This window comes from Anopheles merus, chromosome 3R, assembly GCF_017562075.2.
Source record: "Anopheles merus strain MAF chromosome 3R, AmerM5.1, whole genome shotgun sequence".
NCBI lineage: Eukaryota > Metazoa > Arthropoda > Insecta > Diptera > Culicidae > Anopheles > Anopheles merus.
The window spans coordinates 43885826-43910409 of NC_054084.1; the positions used below are offsets into that span (position 1 = coordinate 43885826).

Consider the following 24584-nt stretch of genomic DNA (forward strand, 5'->3'; position numbering starts at 1 on the left):
GCACTACCGCCCGCTTCCGTTCTGGTCAGTCATCAGTTGGTGTTGTGTTTACTGTATGTACCTTATGTACTTTTCACCACAAAGGAAGTCCTTAGCAGCCCGCACACATTCGCATTTACACACACACATACACACTTGCGCTCAAAATCATTTATACACACGCTTTGTTGCCGCACACTAACATACAGCTTTATTATACACAATATGTTCACCCGTATCGAACGCGATCATACATACCCAGCAAACATTACGTGATCGTACCCATTCAAAAACAACACCACCATTCACATGCACACCATTAAATTACTAGAGGAGCCTCATTCATACATTCTCATTCTCGCTACCACACATCATCAAAACCGCGTTTTGGGAAAATATACAGCCTGTTTTATTGATTCTTTTTAAGCTATTTAAATGTAACCGGTATAAAGTAATGTTGACATTACTATGAGCTTCCGTTGTTCCGTTCCGTTGGAGTTAAGTAATTTTAATCATAGAAAAGAAAATTTAAAAGTTCTGGAGTCTCTATTTCAAGGTACAATGAAGCAATCTCAAACCGTTTATATATCATTTCTTCACTGTCTGTTGAATGATTGATCAAAATCTAATTCAGGTTTCTAAACATTATGTTTTTCCAATTTCAAGATCTCTTTAAACAAAATATCAAGACGACAGCTACAATATTTCATTTGAACGTTAAAACATGTGATATAAAGTATAGGTAGTTCCATTATGATTTAGGAAAAATGTTAACGTAATATTTTAACGAATATCGCAAATCAAAATTGACATAAAATGGCAATACTTGGATATTTCCAAGTAATTTTAATATAGATAAAAAAAAGTTTAATAGATTTAAATACTCAATGTAGTAGATGACCCTGATCATATATTTGAAGTGCTTCATTACATTCACACGCTCTCTCTCTCTCTCTCTCTCTCTCTCTCTCTCTCTCTCTCTCTCTCTTCTCTTTCTCTTTCTCTCTTTCTCTCTTTCTCTTTCTCTCTCTCTCATTCAAATGAACAAGGATGTAGTTGCCAGTTGCTGGCTGCTGGTTCGATTATTACTCGATCATACGTAAAACGGTCATCAAACCATACACACATTCACATTGCATTGATCTCTTCATTGATCACTATACATTCATACCTTCTCCAACCCAGTGTAAGGCTACACTCACTCATTACATTACATTCACGTACATGCTATTTACAGGATTTTCCAGGGGTTCTCATAGTTGTTGGCCATTACCTTGCCTCTTTCTAACGGGAAGTGAAATTAATTAAATTGGACTCTATGGAAATTCCTCTTAGATTTGTCCACCAAAGGTGCTATAGAATCCAATTCATGTTGGATTAAGTTCATTTCAAACTAGAAAGAGTCAATAAAGTGTCCCACAGCTATGAAAACTCCTGGAAAACATTGCATCTCGTGCACGCAGTGCTCCTCCTCAATTCTCGATTTCACACACGGGGTTCGATACAACAATATTAGCAAGAATGAAAAATTTGACTTATTTGTTTTTTTTTTGGTTTAATATTTCCCTCCTCTTCCCTACAGCCCTCTCCTCCATCATCAGCCCCTTCATTGTCGCGTTACGCCAGGTGTTTTTGTAGTGTAAAGGCCCTCCTAGGCTAGGTAAATTGTTCTTTTTTATGATTTTGTTGTTTCGTTTTCCCCAATATTTGCGTTACTAGTATATTTCATATAAATGTGGTTCTCAATGTCTCAGAGTCACTGTTCTGTCCCTGGTATGATGATATCGTGCCCTTATAGTCTACCTCCTGTTTCGCGTATTAGCCTTAAACAATCTGGCCAGCAAACAAGTCGGTGTCGGAAGAAATCTGTAACCGATTGGATCAATCCAATTGATGTGTGAAAATCATAACTGATCTTAACTCCGTATTTCATACAATTTGTTTTGCTATATAAGATTCATTTGTCGTCCCGTTCGTTCCTCCCCTCCCTCGTCGTTCCTTCCTGTACACACTGTGTATCTACCGATACCGATGTAATAGTAAAACACAACATTACACACACACATTTTCAAACGTACTGATCTTTTTTCCCTAAAAACGTAATATTCAACTAGTAGTCTTGTGTTTGTGTGTGTTTTTGTGTTGCCTACACTAAGATTAAAGTCGTCTTTTTTATGTATCGTTGATTTCTTTATCTTTCGCTCTCTGTCTCTCCCTCGCTTGGACTGTCTAAGCCCAGTGTAGCTTTTCTGTTGGCTAAATTTAGTTAATTCCAACTTTTCCTAATACAGTAAAGTTTATTACTTGTGTTTTTGGAGTGTATTTTTTTGGTTTTAGTAAAAATGTTTGTTTTCCCTATGTGTACTTCAGTAGAGAGTGTGTAGTTAGTGGTAGTATTGCATTGTTTTTTGTATTATTTGCTTTGTTTCTTCTTATTGTTGTATATATGTTACGGTACGGTAGAATGTTGTAATGTAGCTCTCCTCCCTGTCAGACCCGCCATCATGCCCATGGCGCTTTTGTTTACCACGCTCTCACACACATCGCCCTGCTCTAGTGTTTCTTTTACAATATTTTGCTTGTTGTGTTTGTCCGTATCGGGTACCTGAGTAAATTGTCGTAGTAAAATTGTGTTTCCAACACACGTCCGCATGTCGGCGGCGCTTTTGGGGCCTTTCTGTTCCCACTTCCGTCCCAATATGTTACACGTTGTAAGTGCCCTTTACATTTGCACCACTGTAACGCAACGTAACGTACATATACAAGTTTGGGCATAGGCGCATGGCATAGGCGCTAGAATAGTTTTGATTTTGCTTGTTTAGTGTTTCACCTATAACACAGCATCACAGTAATGAAAGTTGTGTGGGGCCGGCCATATGCGCAATTGCATTGAGCTAAAACACAAAAGTTCGAAAGTAATAAAAAAATATACATTTAAAATACAGAACACCAGTCGACCACCGTTGCGCATCGTCATTGTCACGACACATTGACATTGACACGACAACAAAACCCCCGGGAAGGATCGGTTTAACCATCCAGCGGCGGGGATAGATCAAACGTTTTAACATTCAGCTGCAATACAACAATTTGTTGAATGCAAAAAAAAAACCCAAAAAGTACATGTAAGAGTAACAATGTTGGTCTGCATTATATGCGCAATGTGTTCAGTTTGTCCTGTTGCCGCGTCGTCACTTTCCTCTTGTTGTTGCGTTGTGCATCCTTTTTTTCTAACGTTTCGTTTCGTGTAAACTAGTATATTCAGTCGTTTTTGGTTGTGTTTCGTGTAATGATTTCCCTTGTAACGCGTTCACTATCTGCTTCTTTGCTTGCTTTTCGCAGACAAACCCGGCCACACACATTTTGTGGTGGTTTTCATTAGAATTTGAATAATCATTTTTCGTTCTTGCGCTATTATTGTATCATTTCACATTCACCTGGCACTACTACCTACTAATGATATAGTTGTTTCGTATTCGGCTACCTCTGCCCAGTCACACAATTATTGACAACGAGACTAAAAACTCACAATGGCATACACAATCGCATTCACTCAAACACTACTTTTTTTCTCTCTCACAGAATCATTTATGCTAAACAGTATTCTAGTTTCGTAGCTCAATCACACACACAAACACGCGCGCGCGCACACATAACTAACCCGGGGGGGATCGCTCTTTCGACTGTGGAAATAGATCAGCAGAGTTTAATGGCTGTTTGTTTTGATTATTTGATTACTCGTACACCTAAACCATTGATGTAAATTAGAAAGGTCAGGTAAACGCCCAACAGTGTTTGTTCTTTAGATGAACCCACACACATGTGAGACACGCATAGCCCAAATTATTTTAACAACATAATTTGAAGCACAGCTGACCTGCGTTTCAAAACGATCCACGAACAGATTTTCCATTCCCAATTCTGTATGCGTTTTTCTTCCAAATTTCAACAATTGAACCATGTTGTCGATTCGGGTTTTAGAATAATCCCACTGCTGCATCAATTATTTAACACACAAATGTTCTACTTATTTCTGCTGCTTTGTTATCTACGCTTCGTTTTTCCTATGATGCCGTGCATCATCATTGTATATTGCTCATTTTTGTGTTAATTATTGTTTCCTGTCCTGATTCATTTATGCATTTGAGCGTCTAGTAGCTGAATTAGTTTACTCAGAGCAGCTGAAAAGGAAAGGTTTGGGTAAAAATAACAGCGAAGTCTGCATTCTTACAAAATGCCACGAATGTTTGCTTGTGTTTTGCAAGCAAATTTTTGTTTCCCCTAAAGCAGAAGTAATTTTAAATTACCAGTCAAAATAATCCCCCATTTTATTACCAAAAGAACGTTCGAATAATAAACGTTGCAAATTAATACACATAAATAAGGAACGCAGTTTTGGCGAGCAAAATTCTTGTAAGACACATTGTTCGATCGAGTAAAATCAAATACAATTAATTGAATACCAAAAGAAAAGAAAAACAAACAAAACGCTTAGCAGTAACATACATGTATATTTCACCTATCTGTGCTAAAAGGTAGAAGAGGCGTATACGGGGTGAGAAAGTGTTGGGTTTACCGTAGCTTTATTTATTAATCCGTATCAATTCAAGTTACCCTCTCATGCGTACACCACACACATCAGTTTCATACATAACTTAACCTACGCAGTCATACATACAATAACAATCATACACACACACACACACACACACACACACACACATTCTCTCACGCTCAATTAAAAAAACATACTAAATATCACGTTCATTCGCTTACACGATCTGATTTTTTCATTAATTCACACCTAACCTTACACCTTTAAATACCACCCCATCGATTTTAAACACCCCTCGCGTAGTTTTTTGTTATCCTCTTTAGTATCATATTTCCAACATTCATCCCGTTGTTTATCGCGTGGATTTAGGTTCCTATTAGTAATAGGCAAAATACCACCCAATCCGTTTACCCTCGGAGATGTGAAGCACGAATAACATACATTTTTTTTTTATCAACCCTTAAGCTCGTCCATCCACAATCAACCATTTCCACCGCGATCGCGTTCATCCACACGCTGTCCACGCTCACAAAACGCTCGAGGAAATAGTGCATACATAGTATCATCTCATATAAACGCAATCCTTCGCACAACGCGCAAACAACACACGCTCACTGACTCGATCATTCGGTCTCACATGTTCTTTTGACGCAATCATACATACTCTTTCACTTTCTCTCTCTTTCTTTCTCTCTCTCGCTTTCTTTTTTTTCTTTCTCTCTCTCTCTTTATCTCTCGACCTCTCGTTCACGCACGCTTCTTTCTCCATTTCCATCCTCATTTTTTCATCATGCACACTCAGCACATACACCATCATACGCATATACACACTCAGCACCTATCTATTCCACATACAGCACAGATCGCGCACACACACCACATCATTACTAGATTCGCATGACTTTACCGTACTTTTTTTTTGTTTTTTTTTTGTCTTTTCTTGAGCTACATACTACGAGTGTAATGGTATCTGATAATTGGTTTACTCATTCCCTATACTGTTGTGTAGTAACTATTATGTCGCTTGGCAATCTGCTTCGCAAACTCCGGATATAGTGTGTGATCAAAGATTCATCATCGTAATTATTCTGCACAATACAGAATGGAATGGAAAGGGCAACAATTATAACCATAGAACAAATGGAGGGGAAAACAGCCGAGGGGGATTTAAGGTGTAAAATCAATCAGAAAAATAGAATTATGTATGCAGCGCAAACGAGAACGGGAGCGTTCCACGCTTTTTGAGCATAAAAGTTTCTCAATTTTGTGTAACATACAGTTTCACGTGTCACATGTGTATGGAAGGGAGGGGGAGCGGTTCTAAGGATATGCAATGTGTCCCATTTTCCAACTGCTTTTACAAAAACCAACTTTGCGGAACTTCACTCGGTCAGCTTGTTTGATTAAGGAGGATGCATAAGGATGAGAAAATAAAAACAAGAAAAAGAAAACTTAGCTTAAAGCAAACTAAACGTGTGCCCACGGTGAAAGTTTGTGTTTTTCTTGCCTTCTGTTGTTAACGCTACACTACTACTCCTATTCGCTTCAGTCCCTGTTGTTTCTTTCCTCTGTTTAATGATGATTTCTTTCACTATGGCACACACGTTGTATTGTGTAATATTGACTCGCTATTCGCCTGTATTAAGACCAGCTACCTTTCCCAACCTACAGCGATAGTGCAACATCCTACAGATTTCATAGAGCCTCTATGTGTGTACCCTCAGTAATATATGAATGGATATTGCATGGATCTCTTTATCGATTCATAAACTTTCTGGCTCCGTTTCTGATTTCAGCTACACATAAATATAATTGTGAAAATGTAACCTACTTCCCATTATTGCTCTATTGCTCATCTATTTATCTACTTAGGTGCAGCAGGTGCGAACTAACTTTCTGTTTTCTTTTTCTGAAGTTCCTTGCCAAATGTGGTTCCTACTAGCTGTCAAGGAGGGTGTGTTTTAATAATCACGATTTTTACTCTTACAATCGCAATCGTAAGATGCCCACCTGCTTCCGATTGATCACAAGCGGCAGCTGGTAATTCGAATCTGTATATATGTGTGTGTGTGTGTGCTTGGCGTATGATAATGAACATAAGCCATGAACACTACTCGCACCTAGCAAATTACAGCAAAACTACGAAAGCTTAGTTCCGCTGGGATAGATCATGGGAATCAAGAAGGCAATTAGAACAGGTATTTAACGGGATTCGGTTTTGGAATTGTTTATGTGTGTTCATTAATGGTAAAAAAATAACAATACATCAGAACAAACGCGATAACAAAAATGTGTTCAAACTAGTGTGTTAATGTATATGTAGAGGGGTTGTGTGTGCTTCATCTCTTAATCGTATAAGCTCTTTTAAAGATAATTTAATTTAATCGATAGAATTCCTGCACTGAGAGACATACATCTAGAAATTGTTTCTATTTCATTCAAGAATAGGGGACTTACTTGAGAACGTTCGATGTGCTTGGGAGCAGCTGGTGTTCGATTTTAGATGTTGGGAAAGGGGGAGAAGAATCCGATGAATAGATGTTGAATTTGCAGAACCATGAACCAGATGGACGGTAGTGGCATCGGTCACACATCGATAACTGTGCTTTGCCCTGTCCAGCAGAATTTGCACACGTCGTGTCTGCCCGAAATATTTTAGCTAATTTTTCCAGCGTTACTATGGATTTTGGAAATTGCATGGTGATGTTCTCCTTTCCGTCGGATGGTTGTTTTGTGATGGAAGGCGCGTCCTTTGGGCGTCTAGATCTGCGATTGCATCTGAGATGTTGCTACTATAACCGATGTGTGTCCAAGGTGAGCAGTAAAATTTTCGCTACGTAACGCTAATTTTGTGTTGGCTTCATCTGCAGTCGCGAAAAAGCAACAATGTAGCGCCGCTTGGTTCTGGGTGACGATTGTAGTAAAAGTATCTATACAGGTTGAGAGCGAGTACAATTTATGTTGCAGGAACGGTGGTGGTTGGTGTAGCGCCGCTACTGTTGGCGTAGCTAATTGTGTTACCATTAATGCTGAGTCCGAATCTGCAATGAGCGACGAGAATCAATTTACGGATGGCTTGGGGTTGGCTACACGAACTACGGCCGAGGCAATAAAGCAGGAAAATTACGATACCCCCAACACGTAGCGATTATGTTCACAAACGGTCATGTGCGGAGCTATTTTGTGATGAGTTTAAGTGAGTTGTGAGTTGTAGTCCTATATCTGGCACATTTCATAAACTACGACTGAATGGACTGCATGGAGATGGATTGCCTTTCTGAATTTGCCTTTCTTTTATCATATATCTCATATATCTCTGTAGCGTATGATCAAATACATGGTACAAAATTACAATTTGTAGTACATGATGATAATGAATGACGCCTAGACTCATGAAACTAGTCAATCAAATAACATCCACAAATGTGTCCTGCCCAACAATTATCTCAAAAGGATATACAGGAAGGGGCAAAAAATTAGCAATATTTGGAGCGCAATATTAGCAAAACAATTTAGTAAAAACACACATAATTGTAGTATTCAAGTTAGCATAACACACGAAGAATGTTTAGGATACAAACAATGTAACAGAAAACAATGAAGCTGAATGTTGTATTATGCTGGACGACACAAAGTAAGAAACAAATAAAAATAAAGTAGAATATGCGCGCATGGTAAACAAAGCGATAATAACGATTTCATTGAAAACAAGAACAGGGACAGAAGCGAACAACAATCCCTTTCCGAGCGGCCAGCAACATAATATAGGACAATTAATCCTCACCTTGAAGACATTTTCTACTGAACGGTTTAGCCAGCATCGAGAAGACTTGCGTTTGTATGTGATCGATGCCGGTGACGATGACGTCAGAGTATCAAACAACAGAGTTGGTTCGATACATATTATGCATTAAAAATATAACATTCAAACACTATTCAGGATAAACGCTTCTCTCCTTCCCATGGTTTCGCATTACAACGAAGAGAGGGAGAGCGGGTTGTCCGTTCATACCCGCAACAAAATGGCACCACAAAACGTTCGGGAACTTTGATATCACTATTTCCTGCGGAAAATAGTGTTTGAAAGAATGATTGCATATTAACGTAAAATACAACACTTCCAGCATATATACGAATTAATGACTGCTTCATGATGTTTAGTACGCGTGTGTTGTACAGGAAAAAAGTACGTTAAATACGTAATGTTCATGCTTTGGTTGCCTTCGACGATCGTGGATCGTGTGGCTAACATTGGCCAACGTTGCATCACTTACCAACTCGAGTTCACCGGCAAATTCTTCACCCTCTTGATCTCCCGCATGGCCCAGCCGGCAAGTGTTTTCGTGCGGTTTGTGCGTGAGTTTTTGCCATCGTTCAACAGCTCGGTGATGCTCGGATCTTCCACAAACTGCAACATCATGGGCCCGAACGCTCCACACATATCACCGATTAGTCCGGCCGCAATCGCAATGTTGCCGTCCGAAAGCTCCGAGTCTTTCGCGATCGAGACGATATAGCTGACGATGAACGGAACGTGTGGCAGGAGTGCGTTAACATCTTCCAATGGCTGCTTATCCGAGCCCTTCAGACCTTGCACAATGCCAGTGTACGCTTCCAGTACGCTTTCGCGCAGTTCATTCAAATAATCAATCATGTCGTAGTCGTGTTGATCGATCTGTACCTGGGTGGCTGCGGCAAGCATCGGCAGCACAACGTTCAGATACTTCTTGAAGTCTGGTCCAATACCAAGCGCCATGTCACCGAAAACGGTTAAGATTTGCGGCTTGACACTGCGGTGAAGGTTCGGGTTGCTTAGGTTCTGCAGCAAGAGCGTCATGATGTCGTCACAGTAGGGCAGGATCTTACTCTTCAAGCCTCGGCAAATGTCTCCGGCCAGGCCAACTGCCGTACAGCACACCTGGTACTCCTGGTGGCTCTTGAGGCCCATGTACAGATATTCCTTGAACGCATCCATATACTTGATGAACTCTTCACCGAGCAGGTCCACCAGCGTTGAGACGGCCATCAACGCATCCTCCTGGACGCCGCACACTTTGCCCGAGCTGGAACTGAACATCGTCAGCAGTGCGACCATGATGGCGTCCGAAATTTGCGGTGCATCCTTGGCGTCTACCTTGCGCAGCACTGACTGGAGCGAGGCGCACAGCAGCGACTGCAGGTCGTTGAATTGATGCCGATCACTGTGCGAGGAAATGTGCGATTCCATCTGCAGCACGTGATTGATGCGCTCCAGAATCACCATCGTCGTGCGCTGCACCGAAACGTAGCAATCTTGCGGCGAGTTTTTCACCATCTCCATCAGCGCTTCGTAAGCGGAGGAGCGCAGATTGCCCTGACCACCGTCCGGTCGGTCGGTTGCTTCCAGCAGGCTCGTGATGATGAAATCGAAGTACTTCGACAGACAGTACGTCTGTGGCGGATCATCCTCGATGTTGACGGCCTCGTAGGCAGCATCGGACAGACCGGTGAACGCCCAGCAAACATTGGTCGCTACGCGCGGTTCCGCCTTCAGACCGTTGAGAAGCGCCTTCAGCAGCGGCTCCAGATACACCTCCTTGATCGCAACCTCCGGGATGACCTCACAGATGCGCCCGAATGTCCAGGCGCACGTGTCGCGCACGATGACACTCTCATCGTACATCAGCTCAATTAGCGTCGGCATTGCCTGTTCGAGCATCGGTTTCAATCGATCCGTCTCGAGAGCGCTCAGTATCGAACCGAACACCATCACGGCTGCATCCCGGAAGCGCCAGTTTGTGGATTTGATGTTCGCGTTCACGAACGGCAACACGTGCGGCACGATCTCTTCGCCGCAGCACGTGGCGAGCAGCATTAAGCACACGCCTGCCGATTTGGCCGGATTCCAGTCGTCCTCGTCGTCGAACTCCTCCTGATGAGTCAGTTTCTCCATCAGCACGGGCACCAGATACTGCAGGGCACCACGGGCATAGTACTTCGAGACGCGGTTCGGCAAACGACCCGTCTCGGACGCCTCCTGGGCCTCGATCGCCAGATCAATCTCCTCGTCGCTGACGTTCGACCAGAACTCGATGCCCTGCAACGCGATCTGTTCGTTCTCCGACTTCATCGCCTCGAGCGTGATCGGGAAGAGGGCCTGCGCCATGTACGCCTCCATGTGCTGATAGTAGAGGGTCAGAATGCGCACCAGACACTGAAGCGCAGCCACACAGATCTGCGTGTCGGTCGATTGCGTCGCCTCACACACCACCTCCATGATATAGTTCCGCTCCGCCGTCTCCTCAAAGTTGGCCTTTGTGAATTCAAGCGAATTGTGGAGCGCATTCGTTGCCGCCAACCGGACGTGGTTGGAGGGTTCCGACTTGCGCATACCGTGTATGATGGCGGTAAGGATCTGGTTTGACTGGTGTTCCAGAATTTCCGAGTTGATGTCCTGGCAAATGTATCCGATCGCTTCCAAGGTCGATTCACGCAGCGCTTCCGTCGATTTTTCATTCACCACATTGTCCACGAGCTTTTGCATCAGGTCGGGCCACTGGTGAACGGGCAGATCTGCCACGGCAACGTACGCAACGCACTGAGCGGCTGATGAAGGGCGCGATTCTTCTGTACCGAGTGTTCCGAGAATCTATTGGCGGGAAAGAGAGACACCATATCATTGTATGCGCAACATAAATCACACAGTCAGTTGCACCGACTTACATTTTTTCGAATATACTCTTTGACATCCTCGGGAAATGCTCGCCAGCGGTCTTGATACTGTTGCTTGATCGTTTGATCTTTGCTCGTCAGGTGGTTCTTTAGCTGCAAACCGGCCGCCATACGAGCGACCGTCGAGTTGCCTGGGTACACCAGCACATCGGACAGCGCCCGCAGGAAATCTGCCAAGTTGGTAGAGGCCGCCTGTTCCAGGAAGTTTTTCGCCGCAAGCAACTCATCCTGATCTGTGGACAGAAAGGGCATAAACCATTTATTCGAGGAAACATGCCATTGTTTGCCACAGCAGACAAGCAGACCAGAAATGTGAGTTTCATTCTAGTGTTCGGGAAACTACGACTGCCGCTAACTCCCTCGGTCAGCTCGTATGCTGTGTCCCATGTGAACCATCATTCATCACCAACATGCATAGTTATGTTTAGCGAGATCGACTGTTGCTTGGCCCACACACACCGATGGCGCAAGAGACGTTTAAGTGCCCCTCGCGAAAGGAAAGGGAACGCCATTGCATTTCATCACACTCGCGGTCCACATTTTGCAGGTTATGTTGGCGCCCCGTACGCTCTCTATCGCTGTCATGTTTTCTCTCACTGCCGCTGCTCTTGCTCTTTCTCTCTTGCAAAAGTTTCCTTTTGCTGCCACCAGGCGGTGCACAAAACGGCCCAGTCGCACATACACGCATGCATGCACATACGCACACACAAAGCAGAACACGCGAGATTGCACACAAAGTTACATACGTACATGATGTACACACACACGCGCGCGCGCACATACACACACAGATCAACCGAAAGGAAGGCGGCTGAGGCGAAAAGTAGCCCCCGCGCAATGGCTCGCTCAATCGCCGATCGACCCGCAGCAACAAGAAGGTCGGCAAAAGCGGGGAAGAGAATGAGCAAATTCAAGGCAACTGTGTGCCGAACATTCAATGAAACGGAAATAATGCCATTTTCCGACGGTTCCGACGGAACACAGAGAACCGAAGGATTCCTGTGTAGCTGTTGTCTTTCTTTTTTTTTCTAGAACAATCCTCTCCAGTAACGCTAGGGGCTTTCCCATACATCGCCGTCCCGCCGTCCTTTATCCCGTCGCGGACGCTGACCCCCTTCTTCTCCTGGGCGATCCAAGGCTTCGGGCAACTGTACAATCTTCGCACACACGCACACCTTTCCCCTCCCGGTGAATTCGACGATTCGCACAACTTACCTGGCGAGACGGTCTTCTCGAGGATTTGCACTATATGCATCATGGGTGAAGCGGGTGCTGTAGACGGTTTATACCAAAAAACGAACGGCTACTGGTGGCCGCAAATAAAACAAGGATGATGATGGTTTTTGGAGGACCTTGGCTTGCTCACTTGGGTGCCTCTTTTTCACTTCTAGCACGGGGGCGACTCACGCGCACCTCGCACAAACACATAAACGTAGGCACACACTGACGGAGCAAATGCGAAGGGATGCACACACACACGCCGTGGGAATTCCGTCACTCGTCCAACGAAGGTCTACAATGAACTACCGATTTCAGCGTAATATTTACTCGTTCCACGAAACAACAGAATGATCAACAGATTTTAAAGCTCCAGCTGGAAAGAAGCTCTTCGTTTTTCGATGAGGAAAAGCGTTTTCACGTCAGATAATCGCTGACTGCTTGCTTCGTCTTTTTTTCCAATCTCCACCTTCTCGCACACTTCGAGCCAAACTTTTCACGGGAAGCGCTAAAAATTGACAGGCGCGCATAGCGTAGCCGTCACCCCGCTTCGGTCGGTCGTCATTCCGGTTTATGACGTCACAGTTGTCTGGCAACGCACATCACTTCATCTCGGTTTATTTGGTAGCGTTCAATCATGGGTGCACGACCGTGAATGGTGTTCAAGTTATGGTTTCATGCATTTTTCTTAGTCATATCGCTTTAACTGAAGGTAATTCAATCGTTTTCTGCATGTCTACGTGTTTAAGTGGAAATTTGGTTGCTTTCAAATTAGTTTAAACTCTATTTAAAGTTAATAATCGGTCATTTGAGCGTTTGAAGGACATCCCGCCACTTACATAAACATGCAAGCAGCCCTGATGCTTGCGGTTGTCAAACGTCAATATTGACCGTTAATTTGATTGCATGAATTTTTTATTTGAATTAACGACAAATTTGCTATCATAAATTAACTACCCGCGTGTTTTGTAGCATATTTTAAGCAGCATAATATGAAACTCACCCGTTTCTTGTCGTTCAGTAAGTGACGCAATAAGTCAAATGTGTACAAAAACTGATTTTCCGAACAAAGTGTGTCATTGATGTTGAGGAAACTTAACGAAATGTCAGGGTTGTGCATTAAATTGATACCAACAGAAAATGTGCGGGAATAACGCAGCCTGTTTCCAGTTCAATTTTACATAAAATCTAACGAAATACACTTTAACGTAAATTCAACAAATATTGTTTCACCTTCGCCTCATCCAAGTTATCCACGATCGTCACATTACCACTGCCTTCGTTCATGTGGTCCAGCACCAATTGACCGCGGGTTAGCCGGCCATTCAACTCAACGTCTCCGCTGTACCGTTTACTTTCCACGAGCAGGTGAGGGTGTACCAGTAGCATCGAAACCAGCAAATCGCAAGGCATCCAAACGCGATCCTTTTCCGGCAGCTTTTCTAGAGCTACTCGTTCGACCTGGTTCAAAATGGCGACCATTGTTTTGTTGCTATTCCCCAGCACGTCCATCCGCCACTCGAAGCTGGTAATAAGGTTAGGGCGCAAGGCCGTTTCCCATGGTATAACAACGATTGGACCTTGGTAGGCATTAAACGTGATGCTAGCCGATTCGGGATCGTTGTAGAAGTTAAATTCAGCTGCACTTTGCGTGTTACCGATGCCGTGACGATTTCCCCCCATTAGGTAGATGGCCTTCAAGAGCGTGCGTGTAGCAGGGTAAACTTTCAACAGCAATGCAAGATCCGTCAGCGGACCAAGATTAACAAATATCACTTCGTTTGGATGCTGCAATTGTAAGAAGCATAAATATTGAGATAAGTCACTTTCGCTCCTATTTCATGCTTTTAACTCTTAACCTGGTTTATCAGCGAGTATAGCTCTTGCAGTGCGTGTTGTCGCTCCTGTAGAGGAGCGCGTGACGGTTCCCTTTCGAAGACGACATCTGAAAAGCCATCGGCGCCAAAGTACATCTCGTCCGGGTTTACCGATGGCTCGGGAAGCAGTATCCGCTCGTTCGAACCAATGTATACCGGAATATCTGTACGCTGTAAGGCATCGAGCACACGCAGCACGTTTGTGGCCACATTTGTAACATTAGTGTTGCCCTTCGTGCAGCAAATAGCGAGTATGTCCACTTCTTGTTTAGCTTCCAGCAAATAATACAACGCCCATGCATCATCTGCACCTCCATCTGTGCTTATCACCACCTTGGTGCGATCTTCAAACGATAACGAAACGATTTGTAAACAAAACATAACCACTGCACCATCTACTGCACTTACCTGCACTGTTAACATTAGCTACTAATGCGCAAAGCAGTGAAAGAAGCTTGACAAAATCAAAGATATCCATTTTTTCGCACGCCGTAAATTTCCTCCGCCGTTAACAAGAGCTGATTGTAGATGACTGCACAAAATTTTGCAGCACTACCGTGCCTGTCTGACCGTTGTCAGACCGACTAGAATCGTAAAAGCGAATTGTATGTTTGTTTACGCAATGGCGAGCAACAGTTAAGAGCCCCCCATCACGCGAAATCAATTGACGGTCGGAGAGGGGGATTTTTTCATTTACAGCACGCTCGTTGCACGTGTATTGTCATTATCACATGTTAGAAAAAAAAAAAACAGATAATTCGTAATGATCAAACGTCTGAAAATCGCGTTATCGCGTGTGAAAGTGCTACAGACGTTTATGTGTAGGGTTAATTGTTTTTGTTTGTACCAATGAAACCTCTTGTATGGTTAAAGGCCTTTTCATTTCCTTTATTTCGGTTCACTGGCGGACATACTGATTCGTATTGCTCATAGGCTTTGCAGCAACCCAAGAATGTAACTACCCAAATCTTCATCTTGGTTAACCCAGCTCACATTGCAAATCTTGTGCATACCGGGCACACTCGGCTGGCCAACCGATCCGATGGCGGCGGGCTGCTCTTCCGTTTCGATTTTTATATTAACTGACTCCACGTTGATGGAGTTGTTATCATTCATCGTCACCGTCCAGCCGGAAAGACGTTCGTTCAGCATGTTGTACAGTTTCTCGATTGTGCGCATCGGCGGTCCTGGATCGTCGAGTTTTATCTTTGAGATGAACCTACGGGAGAGATCGTTTGATAGACTTTGATAGTAAATTGGCACACACTGACAGAACAAAGTCTTCCTTACCTTATCACATGCCGATCGATGCCGGCCTCGTTGAATATCTCGTCAATGCTCATGAGCGAAATTTTATTATCCTTCATCACGAGAATGCCGTGTATGATGCGCCGCCGCTTTGGATCCGGTGGCTGGGCATTGTACTTTTTCACCTCATCCTTCAGGATCGACAGTGACGTCTCGACCGGTATTTTGATCGGTGTACTGATGGTGCACGTCTCCCCATTGGCCGGCGTGTAGCATTCAATTTTAAATTCCTCTCTAATTTTCTCCTTCAGAAACTCCATCTTGACCGCCTCGCCGTGCACGAGCATCACGTTGCGCGGTTCGCAAAACTGTATCAGCTGCATAATACCCTTGGCGTCGGCGTGAGCGCTGAAGCTCATGTATTCGACGGACATCTTCACATCCACCACCTGTCTGTTCTCGAACTCCACCTTCTTCGCACCGCCAAGAATCTTGTGCCCGACCGTACCCTGCACGCAGTAGCCCGGCATGATGACCATGTTGTTTTCGTTCGGTGCCCACTTTTTGAAAATCTGCAGCGACAGCCCGGCGTGCAGCATGCCCGGCGTAGCGAACACCACCATCGCGCCGGGATTATCAATGTAGCCTTTGTCGAACGGTTTGATGTGCTTGAAATCGAACATATTGCGCTGCACGAAGGTTTTGCGAATTTTCTGATTCGTCCAGGTAATGAACATCTTATAGTAGTTGTTTGCCTTCTCGGTCAGCCCCACCGCAAAGTACACGGGATACTTCAGATTCATTCGCTCCCAGTACGTTTCCAGCAGTATGCAAAGTTCTTGCGCACGTCCAAGGGCAAACACCGGTATCAGAACCTTTCCGCCTTTGGCCACACATTCGTGCACTTTTTTGAGAAAGTCCCGCTCGCGGCATCGTTTCGAGTCACGGATCGTGGTGGCGTACGTACTTTCGGTGATGAGCAGGTCCGGTTTACATTTATCGATCCAGGCCGCGCCAAGGTGCCGATCCGGCGTCATATTGTAGTCGCCAGTATACACCACCGACTGTGAGCCCACGCGAATCCAGAACATGGCAGCACCCAATACATGACCGGCGTAGTATGCTTTTATCTCCAGCTCGCTATCGACCATAACGCTCTGATGCAGCGTCACCGCGATCACCTTCTTCATGCAATCCTTTATCATCTGCGGCGTGAAGAAGTTGCTTTCACCCTTGCGCTCCACGGCCACTTTGCGCATATCTTCCAGCAGGATCGGTGCAATTGCCTTGGTGGGATGTGTCATGTAGATTGGACCGGTGTATCCGACCATTTCCGTCATGTACGGCAAAGCGCCGCAATGATCTAGATGGAAGTGCGATATGATCACGCAGTCGATGTGGTTGGTTATCGGTCCTTCCGGTATAATGAAGCTGAAGTCGGGGAACCGGCGCTCGTCATTGTATCCCATGTGCATGCCACAGTCGAGCATTATGTTTTTGCCTGCCATCGATAGCAAAATGCAGCTTCGGCCGACGTCCTGGCCCGCGCCAAGCGGTGTTATTTTTATGTCCGGCATTGCTGCGGGACGAATCGATCTACTCCAGCGGGTGTAAGGTTTTGTTCACTGCTACTTCCCAACTTGTTTCACAAACTACAGCTCTCTGATTGAGTTTCTTTCCGGAATAACTCAGCAAAGTTGAATAATTATTTACGTTTGCCGCTCGTAGTAAATAAAAAACACGATATTCTGTGAAACGTCAAATCATTTGGTTGACAGCTGGGGTGCGCGCCTACCCAAGCAAAATTGTACTGAGGCGTCGTTCTAGCAATATGTTTTGTTCAGTAGGAACTGTGCTACTTTGGTTGGATTATGCCATAGTAGCACAGTTCCTACCGAACAAATCATATTGCTCTGTACAATTGCCATAATAATCAAGGTACCGAAAACGCCACCCATTTATAGCACTCAAAATTGCCAAATTAACCGGTTACTAAGATACCGAAAACGTCTCCAATTTATTGCACTAAAAATCCGTTGCATCATCTTTTTTTTTCTTCTTCTATTTGGCGTAACGTCTTACGCGGACATGCCAGCCTATATAGGCTTTCGAGACTTAATTTATTACCACGCAGCCGGATATTCAATCCTTGCTACGGGGGGACGGTCCACTCCAGGCTTCCCAAGCGCCACAGATTAAGCTTAAACGACTGGAAAATCAAATATCCATAGAAAAAAAACGAAAGCTTCATAGCTTCATTGGTTTGCTCCATAGATGGCGTATTAAAACTCATCATTATATTGCCTGTTATTTCCTGTTTTTGCAATGTGTTTCGACAAGTTTCATCTAATCATGACCTTTATGGCCTTCTAACTTTCCGAGCAAAAATCTATAATACAGGCGTCCCCCGAGTTACGACCCCCTCGAGTTACGACGATTCACAGATACGACGATTTTGATTTTGACAGTGAAAAGTTGTCATCGAGCAGAAATTGATGTATATTTTTGAATTTCTGAGCTGATAACCGTTACACACAAATTTCCAAAGATTCCACAACTACCCGATATTGAATATCTATATTGTGTAAACGACTTTTTGTGTGAAATTTATACATTATCGAACATTATTTCAAATAAAAAACACGATATAATAGATTTCGACTCTTCAACTTCGGTTATAAATTTTACATTGACAGATATTCGACATACGACATTTTCGACTTACGCCTTGCGTTGGGACTTTTTTTCGGTCCCAAATACAGTCGTATCTCGGGGGACACCTGTATAAATAATCGTGTGATCAGATACGTGGGTATCGAAACCAACGACCATTACTCAAATCCCACTTGGTTCAGTGCTGGTGGTTCACATTGGAGTCTAGTATTTAAACAATCGTATCGTCGTTCTAGTTCTAGCGATGCATAACTTCAAAGCGAAACTATACAACAGTACTGAGAGAAGGAAAAAGCTCTCAAAGCGAGGAAAGCTCCACTGTGTGGCTATTCCATCAATAGATTTCCCACCAGCTTTTTTTAGAATACATGACTCGTTTGCCGTCGGCTAAACGAAGTATTTCTAGATTCCTTTTAGGTTGAGAGCTTGAGGCGTTTAGAACCCGTTTAATGGTCGTTTAGTGGGTTTGTGGCACTTGAGATATACCCTTCTAAGTAGGCCATGATTAGACGAAGGTAAGCCAAACATATTGCAAGAAAAGGACAGCAATAGATTGATCAGCTATAAAACGCCATCTATTGAGCAAACCAGTGAAGCTAGGAAGCTTTCGTTTTTTCTATGGATGTTTGATTTTTCAGTCGTTTAAAGCTTAATCTTTGGCCCTTGGTTATGCTTTTAGGCATTCTTTTTCTAGTTGCAAATTCAAATTTGAGAACAGTTTTCATGCATGACAAGGGCAACCATCATATTCAATGTACGCTGCTGTACGGCCTCCGGTAGCCTATTTAATGCCGTAAAACATTCAATAGTCTTTCGGTTTTCGTTGAAATATTCTTCTTTACCCATCTAGAATCGTTTAAGCATCAATACCATGTAATAATTAATTTTATAACAATTTTATTCAATTTCTTCTTTTGCTTAACAATAGTCTAACATTAGCTTTACTTAGATAATCTCTCTTTTAAATAATATATAAACCATTTCATTTATAATATCGCAAATTAAAGCTATCTTTAGTACATACTCACTCTCTCTGCATTTGGTTCTGTTTCTAACGTACATTCTACATATGGCGGTGGTGGACTTTCACCCGTTGTTGGCACATCATGGCGTAACCGTGGGCTTCGTGTTAGCGTACCATTGCCGTTTGGCCGGATACTAATCCAGGTTGGTTCCTGATCACCACTCAGCACAAAGGAAGCTTCAGGATCATTCGATAGCATTTGTTCTTGTTCGTGGTTGTGGGAGTTGTACTGTTCCCACAAAGGTTCTGCATCGGAAGCAACACGCTGCACCACATTGACCGCCTCCCGCGGCTCGTCGCGGGTTTGTGTTGGGGGGATGTATCGGTTGTTAATGTTTGCAAGCTGAGAGTTGCTCCGCACGTACCGGTGCTGCCGTTTGGAGAACAGGTTGACTAAAAATTGACGTGTGTGCTCATGATTTCGATAGATTTCATCCTGCAGTGGTGCCGAGCTGGCTGGAAAGCGGTCATTGCGCGTGAAAACTGGCGATTCGTTCAAACGGGTGTCTAAAACAGAGAAAATTAAACAATTATCAGCAACTGATTCTGGGACCTACAGTACATTCATGATCAGACATTACGTTCGAACTGATTTCGACCACGAATTTCTCGTGTTAGCTCCCGCTGCAGGCGTTTATGATCAGGGATTTGGTGTGTTTGTTTCCGTGCCGATTGATTGCGACAGCTTCGCACTGCCCAGCATACAGTGTACGTCGTGAACGAACCCACTAGTAATCCTACTAAGGCACCACCAATGAATACACCGATTCGAAAGTATCCACCACATTGCGCCTTCTTACGCGATAGTAGCTGTTTGTGTGCGTGGTACAGCTCGCTGTACTTTTTTTGACATTCGGCAAACTGTACGCAAGATTCTTTCGATAGATCATCGTCCAGCTCAGTATAAGAGCAGCTGCGATTCATGAAGAGTGGCCAGTGAAGCTCTCCGCCGTCTTTAGATAGCGATTGTTTTTTTGATGTACCCCAAACGTGCTCAATCGCGACATCTTGGCGGGAATTCTGTTTTGCCTGCAGTGCAGGATCTTCCATAATTCGCTCAAATCGATCGCCTTTATAGCCGAGGTCTGAGAGCACTGAGAATAAAAAAGGTACAGTGTTAAATGATTGTCAATATATAAGTAAAACAAAAACATGTCAACATTTACTTACAACAACTATCCACGATTAACGTTGGCACTCTCGTCTTCATCCATCGTACCGTGCTACGTACGTCTTCTGTTTTGCAGTCCCAGCGGTTATCCATCAAGTTGATTGAGTTCAATTTGCGCAGATGTGCGAAAGGCACGGTAGATAGGCTGTTCATGATGTTCTTCGCCAGATCCAAGGACTTTAAATTCGGCAGATCGATGAACATGGTATCGAACACGTGCGGTATACGACAGCTGGCAAGATGGAGAAACTGCAAGTGTATCCGTAAAGGGGGGCGTTAGTATTCAATTGAGAAGACAAAACCGATGGATACCATCTTTTAACGAACCATTATGGAGTAGCTTTTCAGGAATGGTGTGTTTGGCAACATCATAAAATTATTGCCGGAAAGATTTAAATCCACTAGCTGCAGATTTCGCTCAAACAGGTGCTCGTTTAGGTGCTCCAGCCGATTGTATGACAAGTCGAGTGTAGTAAGCCGTTGTTGATTTGCAAAAGCGTCGAGTGAAATCGTTTGAATTGAATTTTCCGATAGGAACAGTTTAACCAAATCATCGTAGTGCTGTAATAATGGAAAGTAGATCAAAATGGGAATGAAAGGGAAACATGCTGGTACTAGCTAAAAAAATGGCTCATATGTTTAGAGATACCTTACTGAAATAATAAACGTAACTGAAGTTGATTATAATCAGAAGAATTGGATTTTTTTCTTCAAAAATAGGTTCGTAAGGACTATTGATATTTTTTTTTATTTAATTAGTTACAACCAAGGCTTTCAGTCTAATTTTAATTTCTGACAAAAACCAAGTAAAAATATATTTTTTAAAATATCTGTAAAATCTCATAGAGTTTTTTTTTGGAGTAAAATTATTTACCATGAAGTTTTCATTTTCGATTGTTGATATGATGTTGATGCTAAGATCAAGAATTTCCACATCGTACGGTACGTCGGTGTAGGTGTTGATAAGCTTTTCATTGCTATACAAGAGACGAAGGAAATAGAAAGAACAAAATGCATGAGTGAGGGAGAAAGCGAGCTGTTGCCATTGCTCAATCGATGGTCGAAGATAAGACAACGCTCACTGACTAACAGTGTTGAGTCAACGAAACTTTAGGCTCAGATACAAGGGGATATATTTTCAACTCGCACATACCTACAGTCTGCCCGTTTTAGATCTTCAATCACATCACAGCTACATATTTTTGGACAGAATTTACTACCACCTTCACTGCCGCTAGCTAACACTACTGCGGAAAGCTTTATCGTAAGCAGTATAACGCATACCAATGTACGAAAAGTATTCGAGTCGTAACCTTTTTCCCTCATTTTGATATACACTTCAGCTAGTCACGCGGTAAAAACAGGTGAAGAGAGCAAACAGATGACTGTATAAAGCCAAAGAACAAGAGAAGGAGAGAAAGGGAGAGAGAGAGCGAGCACAAACCGGAAGTATTTTCCGAGTGTATCGTTTCGTTTCAGCGTTCGATTGTTGTCGAAATCGATTGATGAGCTGTCACTTAGTTAATCGGTTCGGGTATAGATCGATGATCTTACACGTTACATTGCACCGGTTTTGCCACTTGTCACATTTTTCTCACAGCATTACACGCGTGCACAGCAGCTTCCACCAAGCCAACGTCGAAAACCTTCCGTCTTCCGAAGCGGAGGAACAGAAACGCACTGGTGGCTAATGTCGTTGATCGAATTTCTGTCCCCCATTGAAGCCACTGTTATCGTGTAGGACTGTGGTACCGTCGATGTTCTACCTGCTGTTGATAAGATAAGCTACGGGGTCCATGCGATGCGTGTACCCGCTAAAGGCCCACAAATGGTGCTGTGGTTTGAAGAAACAAACACACGTACGGTGCGGTGTGATAACGCACACTAGAGAGCAGTTTCTAACACCGATCACCACGGCCAGCATGTCGGCGTGGGTGGCTGTAAGTAAGACTGGGCTTCTGGGTAAATAGAAAAATGCACTGGCTTCGTACGCACAGATGTCCGAAGGTAGGAGCAATTGTTGTGCCTGTTTGTCGCTTTGGCGGATGAGTCATGTTAGGTCGTGTTTGAAACACGTGAATGCATATTGTCGTTGAAGTGATAAGAAGCCGATTTTACACCGAAACAGTTTGCTTTTTGATCGTAAATTGGGAAAATAAAAAAAATTGGCAAAAGGTAGCGTGGATTGGTTCACACGTTTCTTTACGTATTCGAACCATTCGGACCGTTCTGGACCGTAGCCAAAGACTTGAGTGTCTGTGTATGTTTCTTCTTCTTCTTCTTCTTCTTCTTCTTCTTCTTCTTCTTCTTCTTCTTCTTCTTCTTCTTCTTCTTCTTCTTCTTCTTCTTCTTCTTCTTCTTCTTCTTCTTCTTCTTCTTGGTGGGTGCAGCGAAGTCGAAATCAAATCCGACCCGCGGGTGCAACGAGTTCGAGGCGACCCGAGTGTTTAATAGGTGCGAGAAAGCATACGCAACTCCGACCCATTGGTGCAACGAGTTCAAGTCGGGTCAGGTCAAGGTTGGTTCAATACCCGATCCATACTCGCTGCATCCACGGGTCGCCCCGAACTCGCTGCAACCACAGCTCGGAGTCGCTTATGCTTTCTTGCACCTATACGTATACCGAAGTCGTTGTACCTACTCGTACCTTTCGGGTCGACCCGAACGACTCCGGGTTGCTTACGGATGGTTCCGACCCGCCCATCACTAATAACAACAAGGTATTATGGACTTGCCTTTACCACTAATGGATTTGTCTATCAGAGATTATTGATTACCCATGGCATGATGGTCAGTACTTAGTGATGGTAGATGGTGGGGGAAGGTCCTCACGGTTCACACGGGGTTTGAGCGAGGTGGGTTATTGTAATATGTTTATTTAGTTAAAGTAATTAAGTCTAGATAGTCCCGGGCAATAAGGACGACATGATCGTTCCGGTAAGCATTGTCACTGGAAGAATTAGAGAACTACTTTAAAAAGATTTGCGCATAATCTTTGCATCTTGTATTGATGTATGTGCCTACTCATTAATTTCTAAAACACTTACATAGTGTAACATAAACTATGAAAAGAAACATAGTTCATTAGTTATTTGCTAGTTAGTTGCGAGTTCTTTAAGATTAAATTTATAAATTTAATACCTTTGTAAGGGAGTCGTTCATGGGTTGCACTAAATATTTTTTTGATTTTCAATATAGACAGAAGCATTGCAATCTTCACCGTAGTTTTAAAATAATATCTTCTACACTTCGTATGGTGTATAAGGATGAATAAAAAAACAATAAAAAGTATCTGCCACAACCAATATTCACGATGGCAAATACTGTTTTTTTTTTTTTTAAATTTCTTGGGCGTTAAAGTAAAACCCTAGCTATTAAAAACCGAACCGGCCTACGGTCACGGACACATCTAGTCCGGTGGACATGGCAATGTGGGCTCACCGGGGTAAAAAGCCCGACCAGCATAATAGCAACGTTCTACATCGTGCCGGCACGACCGTTTGCAAACGTGTTTCGATGGCGGAAAACTTCAAAGGACGGAACCGCGAAACCCGAACCGCCATCACCGTATGTTCGGCCGCTTACTATAGCCAGCGGTCAGACGGTTCGATGTTCTGCAGGCCCTGACTTTGGTTTTGCGTGACACATGTGCATGTGCGGTGCGGGAACGTGAACCGGAGGCTTGTATGGTAGGTGAGAATCGAATGGTGCACGTTAGTTATGTACGTATAAACTGCGTACGTTTTTCTGACCGATTCTGCAGCTGCGGTAATCGCTAGCCCTCTGTATGTTTCATTTATTTTTCAGCAACAAATTCTAATGTGGCTTTAAAATAACCTTTTTTAATAATAATTCGATAATCTCATTCATGGTTCCAAAAAATTCAAATAATATGCATATTTGCTGGTCGATATCATTGGATATTCCATTGTACAATTCGTCATCATATTATATCAATTGTCGCTGTGCTCATGTCCTGTGTCTGTCAAAACGGCGGAACCCTTTGAAGTTCATCTCAATAACTCAGTGCAGCTTTTACGCTGTCCCAAACCGACAAATCGCTCCATATGTGACGGCAAACTTCAAAAACCACTCGAGACTCATTCACTTCGTACCGTATGCGGTATG

The 24584-nt window shown here is 43.5% G+C and overlaps 4 protein-coding genes across 9 annotated transcripts; all 4 read right to left on the bottom strand.

Moving 5' to 3' along the window:
* Positions 1-60: 60 nt before the first annotated feature.
* LOC121596440 (importin subunit beta) lies at positions 61-12985 on the bottom strand. 3 transcript variants are annotated; one of them, XM_041921397.1, is made up of 5 exons: positions 12461-12985; positions 11237-11478; positions 8809-11162; positions 8319-8598; positions 61-7575 (listed from the first exon to the last, which is right to left on the bottom strand). In XM_041921397.1, the coding sequence occupies exons 1-4, from the start codon at positions 12501-12503 to the stop codon at positions 8592-8594; spliced, it is 2646 nt and encodes an 881-aa protein (XP_041777331.1). In that variant the 5' UTR covers positions 12504-12985; the 3' UTR covers positions 61-7575; positions 8319-8591. The 3 variants fall into 3 exon arrangements, with proteins under 3 accessions (XP_041777331.1, XP_041777330.1, XP_041777332.1); XM_041921396.1 differs by lacking the exon at positions 8319-8598 and having other exon boundaries at positions 61-7563; XM_041921398.1 differs by lacking the exon at positions 8319-8598.
* A 621-nt stretch (positions 12986-13606) lies between these two features.
* Positions 13607-15048, bottom strand: LOC121596444 (uncharacterized protein C1683.06c-like). Its single transcript, XM_041921404.1, has 3 exons — positions 14749-15048; positions 14323-14684; positions 13607-14251 (listed from the first exon to the last, which is right to left on the bottom strand). Exons 1-3 carry the CDS (start codon positions 14816-14818, stop codon positions 13667-13669), a joined length of 1017 nt encoding a protein of 338 aa, XP_041777338.1. The 5' UTR covers positions 14819-15048; the 3' UTR covers positions 13607-13666.
* A 134-nt stretch (positions 15049-15182) lies between these two features.
* LOC121596441 (integrator complex subunit 11) lies at positions 15183-17496 on the bottom strand. The gene is made up of 2 exons (XM_041921399.1): positions 15631-17496; positions 15183-15559 (listed from the first exon to the last, which is right to left on the bottom strand). Exons 1-2 carry the CDS (start codon positions 17163-17165, stop codon positions 15268-15270), a joined length of 1827 nt encoding a protein of 608 aa, XP_041777333.1. The 5' UTR covers positions 17166-17496; the 3' UTR covers positions 15183-15267.
* Positions 17497-19141: 1645 nt separating this feature from the next.
* On the bottom strand, positions 19142-22326 carry LOC121596442 (leucine-rich repeat-containing G-protein coupled receptor 5-like). 4 transcript variants are annotated; one of them, XM_041921401.1, is made up of 7 exons: positions 22011-22322; positions 21610-21799; positions 21331-21433; positions 20784-21017; positions 20456-20705; positions 19867-20379; positions 19142-19792 (listed from the first exon to the last, which is right to left on the bottom strand). In XM_041921401.1, the coding sequence occupies exons 2-7, from the start codon at positions 21780-21782 to the stop codon at positions 19275-19277; spliced, it is 1791 nt and encodes a 596-aa protein (XP_041777335.1). In that variant the 5' UTR covers positions 21783-21799; positions 22011-22322; the 3' UTR covers positions 19142-19274. The 4 variants fall into 4 exon arrangements, with proteins under 4 accessions (XP_041777335.1, XP_041777334.1, XP_041777336.1 ...); XM_041921400.1 differs by having other exon boundaries at positions 21901-22322; XM_041921402.1 differs by lacking the exon at positions 21610-21799 and having other exon boundaries at positions 22011-22321.
* Between the last annotated feature and the right edge of the window lie 2258 nt (positions 22327-24584).